The 21,536-nt window shown below is 37.9% G+C and overlaps 1 protein-coding gene across 1 annotated transcript in view; it reads left to right on the plus strand.

The window, feature by feature from the left end:
- LOC124614022 (serine/threonine-protein kinase Genghis Khan) overlaps window positions 1-21,536 on the plus strand; it is a 349,615-nt gene that overhangs the window by 259,806 nt on the left and 68,273 nt on the right. Inside the window, exons 20-22 of the mRNA XM_047142836.1 lie at window positions 12,901-13,150; window positions 13,250-13,536; window positions 13,837-13,980. Coding sequence (XP_046998792.1) covers window positions 12,901-13,150; window positions 13,250-13,536; window positions 13,837-13,980 — 681 coding nt within the window. The remainder of the gene's footprint in view (window positions 1-12,900; window positions 13,151-13,249; window positions 13,537-13,836; window positions 13,981-21,536) is intronic.

Genomic DNA, 21,536 nt, shown 5'->3' on the forward strand with positions numbered 1-21,536 from the left:
CATCTAGTGAGATGCCACTCAGTATGCTTCTTGTAGCTTTTCCGTGAACTATTATAATGTTTTGGATCTAATAATTCTAATGTCATTTCTTCCTTTGCACTTGTTGACCAGTACTTTCTTTTAAACTTTTCCCGAAAATTGCCCCGTGAGTCTAATACCTCCAAATGGGCAGTTCCCCAGTCTGCAGCATCTTCTGCCAGGTAACTGAATGAAAATTTTTTTTTTTTTTTTTTCGTATCCTCATCTTTGTTTTAAGTAATTATCTGGAAAATATCCTAAAAAAATAAGTAGGATGTACTACCCCAGCGGGTTTGAATTTAGGAAACTTTTTTGATAAACCCAATGCAGTCCCCAGTTGAAGCTCTTGTAATAAATCACCTATGATCCCACTGTTACCAGTAGCTGACGTTTTGGTAAGTTCTAGTTTGGTCTTTTCTAATTCTTCCCCCAACTTTAGATACTCTTTTTGGTTTTACAGTATATTCCCCACAGAATTAGGGGAGATTCAAATTTTTTTGTGTTTTCTCTTTCACTAGTTCCTGGAACTGTTCCTCCAAACTCATCAATGTTTTCTGAGTAATTGGTATTTTATTTAACTCTCTACCCTGCTCCAACACCCCCACCTGTCCTCGAATGTCTGAGATTTGACAATTTGATGTCTTAAGTCTGTCATGTACCTCTTCAAATTGCTCACTCATTTTGTTAATTTCTTGGTCACATTGCTGATTTACTTCAGTCTGTTATTCATCAGGCAAATTTGATGTTATTCTTTCTAAACTGGAAATCTTATCACCTTCTGTATCAATACTAGAAATTGATTCTGTCATAGTGGTTTTAATCTCGATCATCCTCATCTCCAATTTCATAGAGAAGGCTGTTACCTTGTCCCCCACACTTTGTGTGGCCACAGGCATACAAAATTGAACAAAAATAAATATGTAGATTGAAAAGTATTTAAATAACATCACTTTGTATTTACCCCTCTACACCGATTCAAATCTTTGGAAGATTAAACACAAAGCACAAAAAATTTCAGTTCTGGACTGAGTACAGCTCACTGGATGATAAAACAGCTTGCTGCGCTGTGTTGTCAGCAAGCTACAGGTGTGTAACCATTGTGGTGTGTCGATGAGCTGGGCTGCGGACGTTGTGTGGGGATGGGCCATATTCTGGTCAACCATCAGCTGCTGCAGTAACATCATGGACTGCAGAGCCAGTTGTAGGCCTCAGACTCAAGACAGGAAATCTTATTAGTCAAACAACAAAGTCTTCCTGTATTGCCAAGTCTTATTTGATTTTAACATGATTGTATTTGCCATTGTTGTTTCGGTTTCTATGGACAACAAAGTATAATCTTGAACTTCTGTTTTTTATTCAGTTTTCTTAAATCCTTTTTTAGATAGTATTTGAAGTTACTTTTCTCCTTGTAGTGCAGTTTATTCCACTGCAATGCATATGTTTATTCTTCTTTGGTGTTTGTTGTTGATGTAGGTCATCATTGGTGACAATGTATTTTCTCAGGTTTTTAATTAAAAGTGCACGAAATCATCTTATTCTCTCTTTCTGTAGCACTGCTAATTGAGTACTTCACCTAGGTCACTATAATGAAAAGCAGTGTAGATGATCAGTGTTACATTTCCTATGTGTAGTCTGTAATCCTCCTATGCTCAATGTCAGTAGATTTGCTTAGTAAAATTGCACTCGGTTGTCATACTTGATGTTTCTGAGGTCGTCTTGCTGTTTAGTTCCACCTGACCATGTTGCAGCATTCTTCACAGGATTTCATCTCCTTGTGCATGGATGGAAGCTGGAAGAGAGCTTTAAGTGTCTTCCAAACTACATGTTGTTGTTGTTGTGGTCTTCAGTCCTGAGACTGGTTTGATGCAGCTCTCCATGCTACTCTATCCTGTGCAAGCTTCTTCATCTCCCAGTACCTACTGCAATCTACATCCTTCTGAATCTGCTTAGTGTATTCATCTCTTGGTCTCCCTCTACGATTTTTACGCTTCACGCTGCCCTCCAATACTAAATTAGTGATCCCTTGATGCCTCAGAACATGTCCTACCAACCGATCCCGTCTTCTGGTCAAATTGTGCCACAAACTTCTCTTCTCCCCAATCCTATTCAATACTTCCTCATTAGTTATGTGATCTACCCATCTAATCTTCAGCATTCTTTTGTAGCACCACATTTCGAATGCTTCTATTCTCTTATTGTCCAAACTATTTATCGACCATGTTTCACTTCCATACATGGCTACACACCATACAAATACTTTCAGAAATGACTTCCTGACACTTAAATCTATACTTGATGTTAACAAATTTCTCTTCTTCAGAAACGCTTTCCTTGCCATTGCCAGTCTACATTTTATATCCTCTCTACTTCGACCATTATCAGTTATTTTGCTCCCCAAATAGCAAAACTCCTTTACAACTTTAAGTGTCTCATTTCCTAATCTAATTCCCTCAGCATCACCCGACTTAATTCGACTACATTCCATTATCCTCCTTTTGCTTCTGTTGATGTTCATCTTTTATCCTCCTTTCAAGACACTGTCCATTCCATTCAACTGCTCTTCCAAGTCCTTTGCTGTATCTGACAGAATTACAATGTCATCGGCGAACCTCAAAGTTTTTATTTCTTCTTCATGGATTTTAATACCTACTCCGAATTTTTCTTTTGTTTCCTTTACTGCTTGCTCATTATACAGATTGAACAACATCGGGGAGAGGCTACAACCCTGTCTTACTCCCTTCCCAACCACTGCTTCCCTTTCATGTCCCTTGACTCTTATAACTGCCATCTGGTTTCTGTACAAATTGTAAATAGCCTTTCGCTCCCTGTATTTTACCCCTGCCACCTTTAGAATTTGAAAGAGAGTATTCCAGTCAACATTGTCAAAAGCTTTCTCTAAGTCTACAAATGCTAGAAACATAGGTTTGCCTTTCCTTAATCTTTCCTCTAAGATAAGTTGTAGGGTCAGTATTGCCTCACGTGTTCCAACATTTCTACGGAATCCAAACTGATCTTCCCCGAGGTCGGCTTCTACCAGTTTTTCCATTCGTCTGTAAAGAATTCGCATTAGTATTTTGCAGCTGTGACTTATTAAACTGATAGTTCGGTAATTTTCACATCTGTCAACACCTGCTTTCTTTGGGATTGGAATTATTATATTCTTCTTGAAGTCTGAGGGTATTTCGCCTGTTTCATACATCTTGCTCACCAGATGGTAGAGTTTTGTCAGGACTGGCTCTCCCAAGGCCGTCAGTAGTTCCAATGGAATGTTGTCTACTCCGGGGGCCTTGTTTCGACTCAGGTATTTCAGTGCTCTGTCAAACTCTTCACGCAGTATCATATCTCCCATTTCATCTTCATCTACATCTACATCCTCTTCCATTTCCATAATATTGTCCTCAAGCACATCACCCTTGTATAGACCCTCTATATACTCCTTCCACCTTTCTGCTTTCCCTTCTTTGCTTAGAACTGGGTTTCCATCTGAGCTCTTGATATTCATACAAGTCGTTCTCTTATCACCAAATGTCTCTTTAATTTTCCTGTAGGCAGTATCTGTCTTACCCCTAGTGAGATAAGCCTCTACATCCTTACATTTGTCCTCTAGCGATCCCTGCTTAGCCATTTTGCACTTCCTGTCGATCTCATTTTTGAGACGTTTGTATTCCTTTTTGCCTGCTTCATTTACTGCATTTTTATATTTTCTCCTTTCATCAATTAAATTCAATATTTATTCTTCTTCAAACTACATGAGTGATGTAAATGACTGAAATTTATACCTTCTGACTTAACACTTTCTCTTACAAAAACATTGTTTCTTAATGTGTTCTGTCATGTACAGTGCAGATTGACAGATCTTTTTAAAACTGATGTAGCTGGGATACGATCAAGACAGAACTATTCTGTACGCAAGCCACTTTGAGTCATTTTTCATGGCATTCACTGTAGTCATGGCCTTCTCTTTTTCTCCTGGGCTTCTAAACACTTTCAAACTACAGCACACACAGCAGGCGCTGACCCTCAGTCAGCATCCTGCCTTTTAGATGTGATGGGTTCAAAACATTCTCCCATCTGCACATATCATTGCAATATCTCCCATTGTGGGATGTCCCAACACTTACCTACTACAGAACAACACGAATATCTTGCGTCATCACGGAAGCCTTGGAATGGGACATGTAATTTCATAAAAACGTCATGTCACACTTCAAAATTTACCTTAGAATAATGTTTCTGGAAAGTTGGAACTCAATCTGGGATAACTCCCTCAAGTAAGTGGAATAGGCACAGTTCTCCAGTATTGCAACTCACCATGTGTTTACACAGGTCTGCGACATAAAAATTGTTTCAAATTTATTAAGTGATTTTTATAGTGTTTTCAACGCTGATTTCGGGAAAAATAGTGAAAAAATTCAATCACGTACAGTTATTTCACAAACTGCTTGCCTACTTTTAGTTGTTTTCGATGTTTCAGTACCCCAGTGAACTTGAATTTTGGTTTTTAGGTTCTCCACAAACTGTTATTTAGCCGTCTTTATTCTAGATATACATAAAATAAAGAGTAATTAGGAGAAACCAGCAGTATTTTCATGTCAGTAACTGTCTGTCACGCTGCCCCTTTCCCTGCCATCACCAAGCAGTGAGCTTCTGCTATTGTCCTTCAGTTCACAGTACCTCTTCACTCTGTGCTGTTCACGTATTGTTGTTTCTAATGCTTTAAAGAAGTGACTGTTTTCTTGTGTTGTGAAGTTGTTTTATGGAAAATGGCTGCTAGAGGATGTATAAACTCACCAGATTGCTTCTGCTACATTTGTGGTAACTATACCATTAAGAAGCAACAAAGAAACATTTCCTATTTTGTTGAAAAAATATATTTCGCCTATGTTGGTAGAAAGTTAGGCGATCAAGACAAGCTTTGGGCCCCACACAAAGTTTGTTCAGTGTATGTTGAAGAATTGAAGCAATCGTTTCAACGTAAAAAGCAGTCCTTATGTTTTGGAATACCAATGATTTGAAGGGAGCCCAAAAATCATAGTGATGACTGCTATTTTTGTTCTTGCAACGTACTAGGTTTCAGTTTGCAAAACAAAATTGATATTTCTTACCATAACATTCAATCAGCCATTTACTCTGTTCCTCATGGACCCGAAGTATCAATACCCTCTCCTCTAGATTCTTTGGGTGATATAGATGATCAAGAGCTATTGGCTCAGCAAGGTGATAGTGAAGGAGACAGAGATTGCTATGATCCTGGCACAACTGATCCCATTTCATTTTCACAGTCTGAACTGAATGATTTAGTTAGAGACCAAGACCTTTGTAAAGAATTGGCAGAGGTTTTAGGATCTAGCTTGAAAGATAAACATATGTTGGCTCTGGGTACATCCTTTTCTTGGTATCGATCGAGGGAAAAGAATTTTGTATCTTTCTTCTCTTAAGAAGGTGACTTGGTGTTTTGTAGTGATATTCCTGGACTTATGGCACTTTTGAAAATAGAATATGCTCCTGATGAATAGAGACTTTTTATTGATTATTCAGAAAGAAGCCTTAAAGCAGTACTTCTGCACAATGGCAATAAGTATGCTTCTATACCAGTTGGACACTCGGTTCACTTAAAAGAATGTTTTGAAAACCTGGAACTGGTTTTTAGCAAACTCTGCTATTCAGACCACAAATGGACACTATGTGGTGGTTTAAAAGTGATTTCAATGCTGCTTAGTCAACAGAGTGGCCATACAAAGTTCCCTTGCTTTCTCTGTGAATGGGACAGTAGAGACAGAAAGCAACACTACATAAAAAAAGCTTGGCCCTTGAGAAAAACCTTACAGGTAGGGGTTAAAAATGTTGAGGAAAAAGCCTTGTGGATCCCAAAATGGTGTTACTACCACCACTTCACATTAAAGTTGGGGCTGATGGAACAATTTGTTAAGGCATCGCCAGATGAAGGGGAGTGTTTCAGATATCTTTGTGGACAGTTTCCTGGTTTATCCGATGCAAAGCTAAAGGAAGGAATCTTTGTCAGACCAGACATTAGAAAACTAATGACAGATCCCAACTATGTGGACAAAATGGAAACAAAGGAAAAGGCAGCATGGACATCTTTTAAATTAGTTGTTACTGGTTTCCTAGGAAACAAAAGAGATCCAAACTACAAGTCAATTGTCGCACACGTGCTCGACAACTTTAAGAAGCTGGACTGTAACATGAGCATTATAGTTCATTTTCTTCACTCACTTCTTGACTAATTCCCTGCAAACCTTGGCAATGTAAGTGAAGAGCAGGGTGAAAGATTTCACCAAGACATCAAAGAAATGGAAAGAAAATATCAAGGAAGATGGAACGTCAACATAATAGCAGACTACTCCTGGATAATAAAAAGAGATGTTCCTCAACGAGTCCACAGCAGGAAAAGCAATGAAAGAAGCTTCGACAGAAAGCAAAAGCATTATTACAAGGACTTATGACCTTAAAGAGAAATGGAAGTGTACTGGAAATGTAGTTTAGAAAATGATTTATAAATAAAATAAAATTTTATAACGTTGGAAAAAAATGTGATAAATTGCTTAAATTTTGTTATTATACCCAAAAATACTCCCTTTTTTGTGAGAAAACCTGACGCGATAGAAAAAAATGGATTGCATTTTTGAAATCAGTGCTGAAAAGTCAATAGTAGTCAGTTGTTTTGTTGGTTGGTCTAATATCTTTTCTGCAGACCTGTGTTATCAACTTTTCTTGTGGTGTACCGATTGTGAAACTCAAAAATACAAGCCTTGTTTTAATAGGATTTGGCTGTACTTGTCCAAGCTGTCACATGCTTCTATAAGCATCATGTTCCTTGTGTGGCTATTGCTCTGTCATAAGTGGGGTTTTCACTTTTTTACAATTTTGGACATTAGCTAGTCATTAACATTTATGTTAATTTCAGTAGGGGTGAGTCAACTGCTTTGAAGCAGGCTTCTTTTTCCCCTGAAATTCTTGTGTGGAACCTCCAACCTTGATAATTATTTATGAAGGTCTGATTTTCCTTCAAATTGTTGATTATCTCATAGAACTCCTTCACCAGCAGTTTATTTTCTTATGGTGGAAGCCAGGCTGCTGCATTTTCTTATGGTGGAAGCCAGGCTGCTGCAGTATGAGGTGGCATTCAGTTTATTGTGTTGGTGGTGTAATATCAGTCTCTAAGGTTTTTTTAAACAAACATACATACATACATACATACATACATTAATCCTTGTTCCATAGATCATGAATACAACATTTCCCAATGATGTGGAACGCTCACTTTAACATAAGTTTTCTTTACACAAATTAATTAATTAATATTTTTTTTAACAGTTACTATCTAAGAATTCATCTACTGAGTAGAAGGAGTTGTCATTCAGAAATTCTTTTAATTTGCTTTGAAATGTTGTTGGCTATCTGTCAGACTTTTAATACTATTTGGCAAATGACCAAAGATTTTTGTGGCAGCATAATTCATCCCGTCCTGTGACACAGTGAAATTTCATGTAGTGTTGTAGCTACGCACTTTGCTGTTATTTTTGAATTGGGATGGGTTATTAATGACAAATTTCATAAGTGAATATACCTATTGCGAAGGTACTGTGAATATCCCGAGTTCCTTAATAAATGTCTGCAACGTGATCTTGGGTGGTCTCCAGCTATTATTCTGATTACACGCTTTTGTGCAATGAATACTTTCTCTCTTAATGACAAATTGCCCCAAAATATGATGTCATATGAAAGCAGTGAATGAAAATAGGCATAGTAGTCAATTTACAGATATGTTTACCACAAAAATTTGCTGTAACCCTAATAGCATAAGAAGCTGAACCTAACAGTTTCAGCAGATCATCAATGTGTTTCTTCCAATTCAATTTCTCATCAATGCGCACGCCCAGAAATTTTGAGTAGTCTGCCTTAACAACAGACTTCTGTTCATAGTACATTTATCAATGGTGTTGTGCCATTTACTATACATAATTCTATAAATTGTGTTTTCTCAAAATTTAGTGAGTCCATTTGCAGAGAACCATTTAATAATTTTCTGAAAGACATTATTTGCAATTTCCTCAGCTAATTCTTGATGTTGGCTGTGATTACTATACTTATGTCATCAGCGAAAAGAACTAGCTTTGCACCTTCGTGAATGTGGAGTGGCAAGTCGTTAATATACATTAAGAACAATAAGGTACCCAAGACTGAACCCTGTGGGACACCATTCTTGATACCTCCCCAGTTAGAGGACTCTGCTAGTTTTTGCAAATGGTACTGTTAATTTCAACCTTCTGCATTCTTCCAGCTAAGTATGAACTAAACCATTTGTGCACTGTCCCACTCATACCACAATACTTAAGCTTATCTAAAAAAATTTCATGATTCACCCAATCAAAAGCCTTTGAGAGATCACAAAATATTCCAATGGGTGATGTTCGGTTATTCAATGCACTTAATATTTGATCAGTGAAAGCATGTATAGCATATTCTGTTGAAAAGCCTTTCTGAAAACCAAACTGACATTTTGTTAGTACTTCATTTTTACAAATATGTGATGCTACTCTTGCATACATTACTTTTTCAAGAATTTTGGTTTAAGCTGTCAGAAGTGAGATTGGGCAGTCGTTGTTAGCATCAGATCTATCCCCTTTTTTATGCAATGGTTTAACAATACCGTATTTCAGTCTATCTCGAAAAATGCCCTTCCAGTGAGCTACTACATATGTGGCTGAGAATCGTACTTATTTGTTGCGAACAAGCTTTTAGAACTCTGTTGGAAATGGCATCAATTCCATGAGAGCTTTCACTTTTAAGTAAATTTATTATTTTCTTAATTTCTGTAGGAGAGGTGGGTTGAATTTCAATTTTATCAAATTGCATAGGTACTGCCTCTTCCATATACCGCCTTGCATTTTCTAATGAATAGCTGGATCCTATTTTCTCTACAACACTTAAAAATGATTATTAAAAATGTTTTCTACTTCTGACTTCTGACTTGTTAACAACCTTTTCATTGTGTTTGATAGAAGTACAGTCTTCTTGTGCTCTCGATTGCCCTGTTTCCCGTTTAACAATATTCCAAATTGTTTTAATTTTATTATCAGGTGTGCTAATCTCAGACATAATGCACATACTTCAGGTCTTTTTAATAACTTAATACAGTGCAGTAGTTTTTACAGTGTTTCACAGTTCCGGGATCATTACTCCTCCTGGCTATAAGATACATTTCCCTTTTCCGTTTACAAGACATTTTTATTCATGACTTTTTACGTGGTTTCTTACAATTATGTTTCACTGTTTTCTTAGGGAAACCGTTTCCAAATATACTCACAAAGGTATCATGAAATAGGTTAAATTTTAAATTAGGATCTTGTTCCTTGTACACCTCATCCCAGTCTAACTGTTGCAAGCTGTCCCTAAAATTTTGAATTGTTAAATCATTAATTGGACGCACTATTTTGGAAGACTGTTTTGCATTACTGTATGGAGCTATATCATATACTGTTACTAGCTGTGCATCATGATCAGACAGACCATTTTTAACAGGAAAATTTTTATTTTATTAAATTTATCTTGGTCTATGAAAACATTATCTATCAGTGTTCTGCTTTCCTGTACCACCCGAGTAGGAAAATCAATAACTGATGTCAAATTGAAAGAACCAAGTAATACTTTAAGGTCAAGCTTCCTATTGGACTCTTTCAGAAAATCTACATTGAAATCCCCACAAACAATAATTTGCTTTCCTCTTTCTGACAGATATCACAACAAAGAATCCAAGTTTTTCAAAAATAGTTATGGGGGGGGGGGGGGCTATACATGGCTACAATTATAAAAGTGTCATTATTTAATTTCAGCTCACATGCACATGTTGCTCTACGCAAAAACTTTTAATTTCCAAATTTTTCACACTATGACAGATTTTAACATATGGCAACACCACCTCTCTCCATAGTGTCTCTACTTACATGTGCTGAAAGCTTATATCCACCTACATTTACCATTTCCGTACCTGTGACTATATGATGATCAGACAGGCATAGTACATCTATTTCACCCTCAGTTCCTAAATCTTCTTAACAAACAAGCTCATCTACTTCGTTTTTTAATCCCCTGATATTCTGATGCAATATATTAACATTATTTTTCACTGTGCTTTTATGTGAATCTTGTGACGTACTAACATTATTTTTCACTGTACTGTTATGTTAATCTTTTGATATTTTCACATCTCTAGTACCTGCCTGTCTGAACTTCTCATTAAGCTTAATTTCAGGCAATGTAGGGTGTTTGGGCACTGATCTTAGTCTAAAAAAGTGCTTCCATGAGTTTCAGTGCCGCCCCCCCCTCTCCGCCCCTGAAGATTTTGCTATCATCCCAGCCAGTTTACTCTTCTCTTTCCTACTGAGATGCAGGCCATGTGTTGTGAAGTCCCACATACCAACACCATCAACAGGAGCCAAACCTATGCCTGACAAAGTAGCTGCCCGAAGCAGCTGATCTAGCTCCATATTGACCCTCCTGACAGAGCTGTTCAGTTGGGGTCGATCATGCCGCATGAAAGCAAGAACCAAGCCAAAATTTGTATGGCTCGTTGCAGATGCTATTTTTACCAGGTCACACTCAGTATTGTAGCCCTGATCCCTATCAATACTGTTTCCCGCTCCACCCACTACCACAACATGATCCTGCTTTGTAAAACCCTTGCGCAATGATCCAACATCCTGTATCACATGCACTGGGCTTGAAAATACTTGTGACCTAATTTTTCCTGCAAGATCTGGCCCATCTCTCTTCCATGGCTACTACCTAACAACAGAACTTTTCTCCTTTTTGTGCTACATTTGGTTTCCTAGTTTGTCGAGTGCTGACTACACTTACATCTAATTGAGCCTCTTCCTTAGTTGGCTGATGTAGCAAGGCAAATCTTTTGTTTGTGCCAATGATGAAACTGTCAGATTTTATTCTCTTTTTCTGTGGCCCCTGTCCCTTGCTACCACTTCCTACCTGTCTTCACCCTTCTCCCCCCTTAACCTCATCAGTTCCTCCCTAGCACTATCCAGTTCAGCCTGAGGAGCTCTCATCTTCCCATGCTGTTCTGCTATTTTCCTATCCCTTGAACATAATCTGCAATGCCATGGAAGGGACCCATTTACCTCCCTGATTCCCAAGCCACTACATTCACCCCAATCTAACCATCTGCCACAACAGCTGCACAAAACCCCAGAACTGACTTTCCTACAGCAGCTCAAACACTTCTCACTCATGGTAGTTTACAAAATGTATCTAGGCAATAACAGTAATATTCTGTTAACTAAAGATCACAAGAGTCACTTAAGTTATGTGGAACACTAATACACGTGTATACTATTAATATAGTAACGCAATGCAGTTAAACTAACATTCAAAATTGCAAAGAAGAGAGGATCTTCAGCATCTTTGCCTGGTTTCAAGACAGAAATCACTTTTGCTTCCCTTAAACATTGTTGTGTTTTTCTTTGAATGTAACAGGTACTACATCCTTTTGCTATCAGGAGGATGGAGCACCTCTCTATTACATAGACAGATGTGACATTAACTGAGGAAATGGGAAGATTTCACTGACTGCCTTATCCAAAAGTTTTTTAACCTTTTCCACTCAGCTTTCTTAAAATTATTCCAGTACTTGTGCATAAATTGATCATTTCCTGTGCTCACATTGTTTCCTGGTAGTTGCATGTGTGTGTCGGTATAGGTATCAGCTAGATGACTACAGATATTTGATGATCTTGTACCCTACCCACCACTGAGCACATGGGCTTACCAAACCACTCCTGTATGTAGCCCTTACACAGAGGCTGGAAAGCCAGCTCATACCATCCAGCAGCACCATCTCATTGCATGACTTGTATACAAAATGGAATCTTTGCCAAGCAGCGTCTTGTTAGCACTGTGAGTGCACAAACTATACACTGAATATTTCGTGTCAACCACTGAACAATAAAGCCGAGATTTGAATGAAAGCGTATCATGACAAACCTAATCCAATTGACATTTCTGACTCTAAACAGGTTGAAGTAAGTATCCTGCATTGATGGTTATCGGGCCCAGACTACAGTGAAAGACCACTCATAACACCACTGAACAATAAAGCCGAGATTTGAATGAAAGCGTATCATGACAAACCTAATCCAATTGACATTTCTGACTCTAAACAGGTTGAAGTAAGTATCCTGCATTGATGGTTATCGGGCCCAGACTACAGTGAAAGACCACTCATAACACCAAGATAAGCACCTTGCCATATGTTTTAAAAAGATATTCCATATTTTATCTGAATGTGCACATAATGGTGTTTACCAGTTGGTCTACGGAGATGGAGGAGATGCAGGTGTTCTGTTGCTTTCTCTCACGATGTTATTAAAATCTACCTAAGCCACTTGTCAGCATATTGTCAGCAACCCGCTGATTCTTTAAAGAATCAACCACCCATGTACAAAACAGCTTCAAATGTTTGATTAAAAATGAGTTGCCATATTAAATATCTGCTTTAAGCAGGTAAGTGAGAAAAAGTTTAGGAGAGGTTTGAAATTATGCTTAAAGTTTGTTAGAAGTCACTAAACACTCTCATCATGAAATACTGGGTGACTTACACTGCATTTTAAGCAAAAGCAAGTTTATTGTGCATTATGTTCATGATGTCATGTCTCCTAACTAAAACTACTTTATCCATCTGATACGTAAATCAGTGTGGTGTGTGTGTGTGTGTGTGTGTGTGTGTGTGTGTTTATTTGTTTGTTTTGAGACACTGCAAACTTGTTTTTTGTATTTACAGGATCCAAATTCATCTTTAGGACTCAACCTTCAGGTTTTGAGACACTGCAAACTTGTTTTTTGTATTTACAGGATCCAAATTCATCTTTAGGACTCGACCTTCATACAAAGCCAGGACTTCTTGCTCATCAGTTACCACCCAAACCAAAATCACATCAGTTTCTTGTTAGAACATTTTCTTCGCCTACAAAGTGCAGTCATTGCACATCATTGATGGTTGGTCTCACCAGGCAGGGTGTAGTGTGTGAAGTTTGTGGCTTTGCATGCCACATTGGATGTTGTGAAAAGGTTCCAGCTATCTGTCCAGTTCCTTCAGACCAGAGTAAGTATTTCATTGGTCTAGTTACATAAGGATTTGCTTATGTGAGTCTTTTGTCTTGTTTGTTAGTAATTGTTTTCTCTCTCTCTTTTTTATTTTTAGCAAAAAGACCTCTTGGCATTGATCCTACAAGAGGTATAGGAACAGCCTATGAAGGGTATGTTAAAGTTCCCAAAACGGGAGGAGTGAAAAAGGGCTGGATTCGTCAGTTTGTTGTGGTTTGTGATTTCAAATTGTTCCTCTATGACATATCACCTGACAGAAATGCTCTTCCCTCAGTTTATGTTTCTCAGGTTTTAGATATGAGGGATGAGGAATTTTCTGTGAGTTCAGTCAGAGATTCGGATGTCATTCATGCAACGAAGAAAGACATTCCTTGCATTTTCAGGGTAAGTTACATTCCCACCATTTTTTTATTATAATTTTTTTTTGAATAGAAGAGCAGCACTCAAAATAATGGATCATTGGTGTAAATATTGTGAGTCCGACACACCTATTTCAAATAACTCTCTTAATATTATTTCAATTATTATTCATAAATTGTGATTATAAAATACACACATTTTTATTTTGATTAAAGATTTTTTCTTCTCTTAACTTAGTGCAGAACAAATTGTATTTCATTAGTATCTGTTGATTTGCCTTTGGCAGGAAAACTAAACATATGACTGGATTTCTTGATGTTTCAGATAACTACATCACTTATGGAGCCTCCAGGGTTGAAAAATCATACACTGATGCTGGCAGATACAGAGAGTGAAAAAACTAAATGGGTTGTTGCTTTAAGTGAACTTCATAGAATACTGAAGCGGAACAATTTACCCAACAGGACAGTGAGTGATGACCAGGATATCTTCTGATTGAATTGTTATTGCCCCACTGTCAGTTCATTAGTGGCTGTAGTGACTGAGATCTTAACGTTACAATCACTGGATTAGCAGTAGCTTCTTTTAATACGCACAATGTTTTCAGTTATTACTTCAATCATCTACAAAGTAATATACAGGGTGTATCAAAAAGAATCATCCACTTTTTAAAAAATCATAACTATTATGTTATTCGATATATGCGCATGAACAATGTACTGTTGGAAAGAGCGTACTCTCGTGTTTTACATGGTTCCCGTGAGGTAGATGCAGTATGCGCCCACTTCAGTTCTAGTAAGAATGGTGTTGGGACAACAGAATGCGTTTTGTGTTCTACATTTTGTGCGGTGTGGACCAGTAATAACTGTTCAGCATGACTTTCATACTAGGTATGGTGTGGATTCTCCTACAGCACAGAGCATGAGACAATATCATGAACAATTCCGAGAAACTTTTTTTAAAAAGGCAAATCACCGGGCCATCCCCTGGTGCCTGACACTTGAAGAAACAACCAACAATGTGTGTTCTCAAATTTTGTTCATGGCAACATGTAAAATGACAGTTTTCTTCCGCACTTAGTGTTTACTGACGAGGCAACATTCCGTTCAAATGGAAAGGTGAACCATCATAATGTGAGAATATGGGGTACAGAACACCCACATGAAGTTATACAACATGAGAGGAACTCTCCAAAATTTAATGCGTTTTGTGAAGTTCCATAGGAAAAGGTGTGTGATCCATTTTTCTTTGCCGAGAACACTGTTACAGGAAGCACATATCTCGATGTGCTTGAGAAGCACATATCTCGATATGCTTGAGAACCTTCTTTTCCCTCAGTTGGAGACTGATTCGAATGACTCCATTTATCAGTAGGATGGAGCCCCGCCACACTAGCATCTGAGAGTGTGGGAATTTTTAAATCAAATTGTTGCTGAATGATGGCTCGTTCACACTGGACTAAAGGATTCGGCCTTACATTACTGGCCTCCAACGTCACCAGACCCGAGTGTATGTGATTATTTCTTGTGGGGGTTTATAAAAGACTCCATGTCCCCAGTTAACCCAATTTTTTCACTTCTGTAAATACTATACAATAGAGGCAACATAAAGGTAATGCAATAGAAGCACAACTGCGAGAACTGTGGCTTAGGTCTTTTTTCTTGATGCGGCATCCTCAAGATTCGCCAAACTGTTTTCAAAATTTAATATAGCATCAGGATTCCATAATATTGCCTAATACATAAATTATAATAACAAAAATAATCAATTTTTGACAAGACAGTGACAAGTGTATTGATAAAAAAATTTAATTGGGAAGACAGTCAATCCGTCTTTCCTTCTCATTCCATCTGGGATGTCCCCTGACCTGGGGTTCTGGGTGACTTTTCCAAACTGTACTCCTTTTTCTAAACCTCTTCAACCCTATTCCTTCACCCCTCTTCCTTCCCCTTCAACCTTTCTGCCAGAAGAAGGAGCCACTGGCTCCGAAAGCTTGCATACATGAAACCATTTTTTATATGTGTGTTCTCCTGCCAGCGCCTAATACAAAAATTGCGCATTTAGTCTAGGTCACCTTCTGAAGCAACAACAGTTGGGAAGAGAAGCTTCTTTTAGGAAGAGAATGACTGTTTTTATTATTATTATTATTATTATTATTCAGGTCACCTTCTCAAGCAACAACAGTTGGGAAGAGAAGCTTCTTTTAGGAAGAGAATGAGTGTTTTTATTATTATTTATTCATTTAGGCCTCAGGCCATGCAAATGTATGATATAGTACACAGTTCATTTATGCCAATAGTTACATAATTTTTTGCTAGTTTTTACTTTGAGAACAGTCAGTTTCATTTTGAGTCTTGAAGTTGTGACTTAAATCTTTTCTCCTCCTCCTCCTCCTCCTCCTCCTCCCCCTCCTCCGCCTCCCTTCTGTTTCGTCTACAGAGTCAGCATTGTCATGTGGGTGTTGAAGCAGTGTCAGTGTCAGTTGGGGCCAGATACCGTTCCTGACTCCACTACTCCCCCAAGACAGAATCTGTGTACCCTATTTGTCTGCATCTAGTGTAAACCACATTTTCATTGTGAGGAAAATTTAGAAAACATTTTCTAAATGTTCACATAATGGGCATATGCGGCAGGATATGGCTGCCAGCCTAGTTTGCACCTAGGTGGCTGTGGAAAACCACATAAGACACATCCAGGCTGGCAGTCTCGCCTGCTCTTGCCATTAATCCATGAGGGCGGTTTGATCTGGGGCAGGTTCACCTCCTCTAATCACAGAAGTTGCACCCCAGGGTAGGTCATATTCGTGATTTAAATGTTACCAAGTGTATACTCATATATAAAAACAAAGATGAGGTGACTTACCGAACGAAAGCGCTGGCAGGTCGATAGACACACAAACAAACACAAACATACACACAAAATTCAAGCTTTCGCAACAAACTGTTGCCTCATCAGGAAAGAGGGAAGGAGAGGGGAAGATGAAAGGAAGTGGGTTTTAAGGGAGAGGGTAAGGAGTCATTCCAATCTCGGGAGCAGAAAGACTTACCTTAGGGGGAAAAAAGGACAGGTATACACTCGCACACACGCACATATCCATCCACACATACAGACACAAGCAGACAGTGTATACTCACTCTTACATACTTAATTCTGACTTTAATTACAACAATGTGTGTGCAGATATATTTACATTTTGAACAGCTCTCTTGGCCTGATCCGTTGTACTTTGATGAGTTACTGTGATATATCCAAGTGTGTTTAGTTGTGTACAGAAGTTCTGTTGTATTTTATTATGCTTCAGTGACTTGTTAGAAAGTCAGAACTGGTAATGATACCATTTGTCTGACTTGAGGGTGGAATATGCAATAAAAAATGCAAGACATCATTGTATTCCCCTAATTCAGTATGCCTATCTTTGTAAGAGTGAATGATATTTCTGTAGACACTGTTAGGGTGCTTTTATTCATGTGAATGATCTTTACATTTGAAATGTCATTATTAACTTTTTCTTCTCAAACTTCTTCTCTCTGTTGTCTTGATTGCAAAGTTTAGTAACGTGCTTCCAAGTTTGGACTCAAAGTAAAAATAGTTGCTTGTGTATGAATTGAATGCCAGTTTAATGTCAGCATCCAAGTTTCTTCATTATTTGTTCTCAGTGTGACTGCAGAATAAAATGTCAAAGTGTTGGTGTAGCAGAATTATGATGGCTTTCCACTGATCAAGCCACATTTTTATCTCAGTTAGTCTGCAGCGCAGATTCAGATGTTGTATTTAAGAAATGATTCTCCCCTTTTGTGCTCAATCACATGCAGTCTTGAAGTAAAATTTGCTATTTCTTTGTTATATTGTTATCTTTTTGCTGTAAATTTCAATATTATATACTACCGCCAAATCAAGAAACTTCATTGTATTTTTATACGTCAGCTGTCTTAATGTATAAACCAATTTTTTGTTCCACAATAACATAATATGCTAAAGAAGCTATGATTTTTACAATATCCTTCCTATTGACTTGGATATTTTGAGATATATGTTTCATAAGTGATCTTTCCTTTCTACAACTCACTTTTTATGGTGTTACTGGTTGAATGTAGATAGCACAGCATCATTTTATGCCTGTCTCTTCCCATGCCCAAATTAAGTTTTCTTCGACATTAAATCTGACTATATAAATTTTGGCATGGTGTCTTAGGTTTAATTTTGAAGTGCTGGAGCTTAATTGTGTGTTTATGTAAATACAGAACCTGTTGTTTTTTAAAAGTATAGTTTTGTTAGTATTCGGAGTTGGTCATGATTCTCCAGCAATGGCAGCCATTTGGTTTAATGCGAAAGACACTGTCGAGCCTTGTCCAGCTGCTTCTGTGTTGACAACTGGTGACTGTTTTCAACAACAAACACATTAGTTTAAAAAATTGGAATATTTTAATTTCACCATTGACCACATGACTAGAAGAAGGGATCGGTTGGTAGGACATGTTCTGAGACATCGAGGGATCACCAGTTTAGTATTGGAGGGTAGTGTGGAGGGTAAAAATCATAGAGGGAGACCAAGAGATGAATACACTAAGCAGATTCAGAAGTATGTAGGCTGCAGTAGGTACTGGGAGATGAAGAGGCTTGCACAGGATAGAGTAGCATGGAGAGCTGCATCAAACCTGTGTCAGGACTGAAGAGCACAACAACAACAACATCAAAATAATGAGGAGAACAAAGGTATGTGTTTAGGTTTTGGATGCATCGAATGGATCATTTGTGGCACAAGTGTGGAACATGTTGGAAAAGTTACATTGACTTCTTGAATAAAACTTTTCATTTGTAGGAGTTATTCAGAGCATGAATCTTTGTTGTCAAGCTATCATTACATCCTAATCTTTTTGTGCTCCACCAAGTGTGCCTCCCATCCAGTGTTTGGATCAACTTCACAGTAATTTTCCACAGTCTACTCTGTCTTAATTTTTCTTATTGCTTTGAATATAGACTAGGTCTCACATACGTGACCATCGAAGAGGCTATCTTCCAGTGAAGAGCTCTTCTGTCTCTCTGGTGATGGTCTTGTTTGCTGGGCTCCACTAACATGCTCTATCCATTGCAATCTCTTGGCTTTCATTTTTGCTGCTACACCTGATTCTTTGTATAACTTTTACCATTCATCATTATGTAGTACTTTTCAGTCATTAGTATTATTGTCTCTTATGGATCCAAATATTGGCACGAGCTGTGCTGCACGCAGTGTGGCATGGTGGTTAGTGTCAGTGGCTCGTATGCTGCAGTAGTGTGAGCTGTGATATATGAAATGTGGAGCAGTGTTTAGCATCGTTGGCTTGTGTGCTCTGAGTCACCAGTTCAAACCCAACCACCAGCATTTATTGGTTGAATGTTCTTGAGAATTTATTATTTTTACTTATTCTGGAATATTTGAAATATGTAGAAATAGCAGCACTCTGTGTCTAGAAGTTCAGTTCTGTTCTGTTCTGTCTGTACATGGTGTCTGTAATAAACTTGCTTTCAGTGCTAAGTTTTCTACTTCATTGATGACCCTGCTTCCGGGTTTGGACTTGAAAATGGTCACAACATGACATTGTGTGATGGAGACACTAGGTATTTAAAAAATCTGCATTACCATGGCTCCAGTTAGGCAACCTAAAAGCCGTCTCCTACTTGGGTAGGAGCTGAAATACAAGCAGTTCATCACTCTTGAGATCCTTACATTCAGGAAACCACTGTATTCCAAAACAGCAGCAATGCAGCTGCACATTAAGTATCCATCAGTGTTTTCTGAGGACCCTGCTAAGGGACTGATGAAATGGCTGGATTCGACTAACAAGAGGACCACACCTATTCATGATCATTGATTTGCTCTAAATTTATGACATATGCTGGACTTGGCCAGAAATGAAAGTAAGAGAATTGGGAGCTCCAGATGACCAGGCATTTACCCCAGATCATGCAAGGCACAAGTCATTTATGTTAGTGTAGTCTCCAGGCAGCGGCTGGCACAACAGAAAGAGTACAAAATGGTAATCTGAGGGTCATGGAATTGAGTACCTGCACACAAATGTACTTTTTTTACATTTCTTACACTGCAAATAACCTGAAATAGTGCTCAGTACATTTTATTTATTAATATTTTTGTAAAATGCTTGAAAATGAAAGTTGAAGCAAATTTTTGGACCTAGGATTTAAAAAAATGGTGGATGAGCATGCAGCAAAATATACAAGGTTGTGTTAAACAGTAATGTCTCTGAGTTTTTTATTTTGTTCTCAATGTTGGTTGAGGTATTACATGTCATGCATATTATTCTGTTGACTCTCCTGCTTTGCTGACACAAGTCGCAATCCTCTGCCAATAGAGGGCTCCACATTGTAGAATTTAATGTGGCAGTGGATAACATAACTATGTCAGTGCATGCGAAACAGCATGCTGTAATTGATTTTCTAACCACAGAAAATGTTCCTCCTATTGTAATCCATAAAAATGAAAACTGTTTAAGGTGATTATTGTATCGACATCAGTAATGTGCAGTGTTGGGTTATTTGTGCTCATAATGAAGGAAACAATAGTGGTAACTCAACGTGTGTGAAACAACTCAGAGTGGATGACTGCATTTGGCTGTCGACAAAACTCATTGGAATCAGGTTGAGGAACTCATCAGAGAAATTCATTAAATGACACATGCACAGCTTTTGGATAAGGATGTCAAACCACGAGAGCATGTAGAGGCCATCATTGCGCAATTCTGGTACAGAAAAGTGCATACAAGGTGGGTCCATACGGTCCTGAATTGGCCCCATCCAATTTTCAACTGTTTCCAAAACTTAATAAACGTCTTCCATTACTTCACTTGATAGTGATGAAGTGGTGCAAGCAGAGATCAAGTTCCATCAACAAAGTCAAACATTCTACAATGACGGTATCAACAAATTGGTTTTTTGTTGGGAGAAATGTGTTCATTGCCAGGGTGACTATGTTGAGAAATAAATATGTAGATATGAAGAATAAAGAGTCTCGTTGTGCCTATTTAACTCAGCATCTCCGCTATATGGTGAGTAGTAATCTGCCTTTTCATAATATTTTCATTATTCCATTCTGGATTTTCCATTGTTTGAGAATGGTAATAAAGTGTGTTTTTATTTAAAAAGATTTAAGAGTTTTCAAATGAAATATTTGGAGGCATTACTTTTCAGCACACCCTAATAAGAATGTTGTATTACTTCATAGAAAACCTGGAAACTTAAAACGATCCTTTTAACTTTTGTGGTAAAGCCCTACATGCAGGAGAACAAATTTATTCTGCAACTTACTCACAAACAAATCCACAGTTACTGTGCAAATTTTTTTGAGATTCAGAAGGATTGCTTTCTTGCAGAATTAAAGTGATTCCTCCCAACTGCATTCTGCTAGTGCAACCCTACAATGTCTTATTTTTATCATCAGGTAAAGAACTTGATCAAAAAGCTTCAAAATTGCTCATAAATAAAGAGAAAAAGAAATCACATCCAGAGAGTACATTCCACTGTATGTCAACAGCTGTCCTCACCAGTATTTGGTGAAATGATGCATTGCTCATGGTTTGCTGCCGAACTGTGTAGTGAGAGAGAACCTTTAATGAATGTAAATCAAGTATATTTTTCAATAGAAACTGTAAATGTGCTGCTAACAGCATGTGCAGGATGCTGAGAAATTACTGCTTCTGTTTTTATGAGGAATATCACCCCAGCATGTGTAAATCATCAACTGTAAAGGAATAAAAGTATCTAATTTTATATATGAAGCTCTCATGCATGCCTTACAATCCCTTCCAGAAATTTATTTGCAAACCCAAATTTTCCTTTGTCTTTCCTTTTCATGGCTTTTATAAAAATATTAATAAATGCAATATATTGAGCGTTATTTCGATTTGTGTACAGTGTAACGTAAAAACTAAAAATAATAAAAGGTTCCACATACGGACTCGACTCTCTGATCCTCCAATTGCTGTTGAGCTCTTTCCGTGCTGCCAACCACTGCCTGGAAACTACCCTAG

This window comes from Schistocerca americana, chromosome 4, assembly GCF_021461395.2.
Source record: "Schistocerca americana isolate TAMUIC-IGC-003095 chromosome 4, iqSchAmer2.1, whole genome shotgun sequence".
NCBI lineage: Eukaryota > Metazoa > Arthropoda > Insecta > Orthoptera > Acrididae > Schistocerca > Schistocerca americana.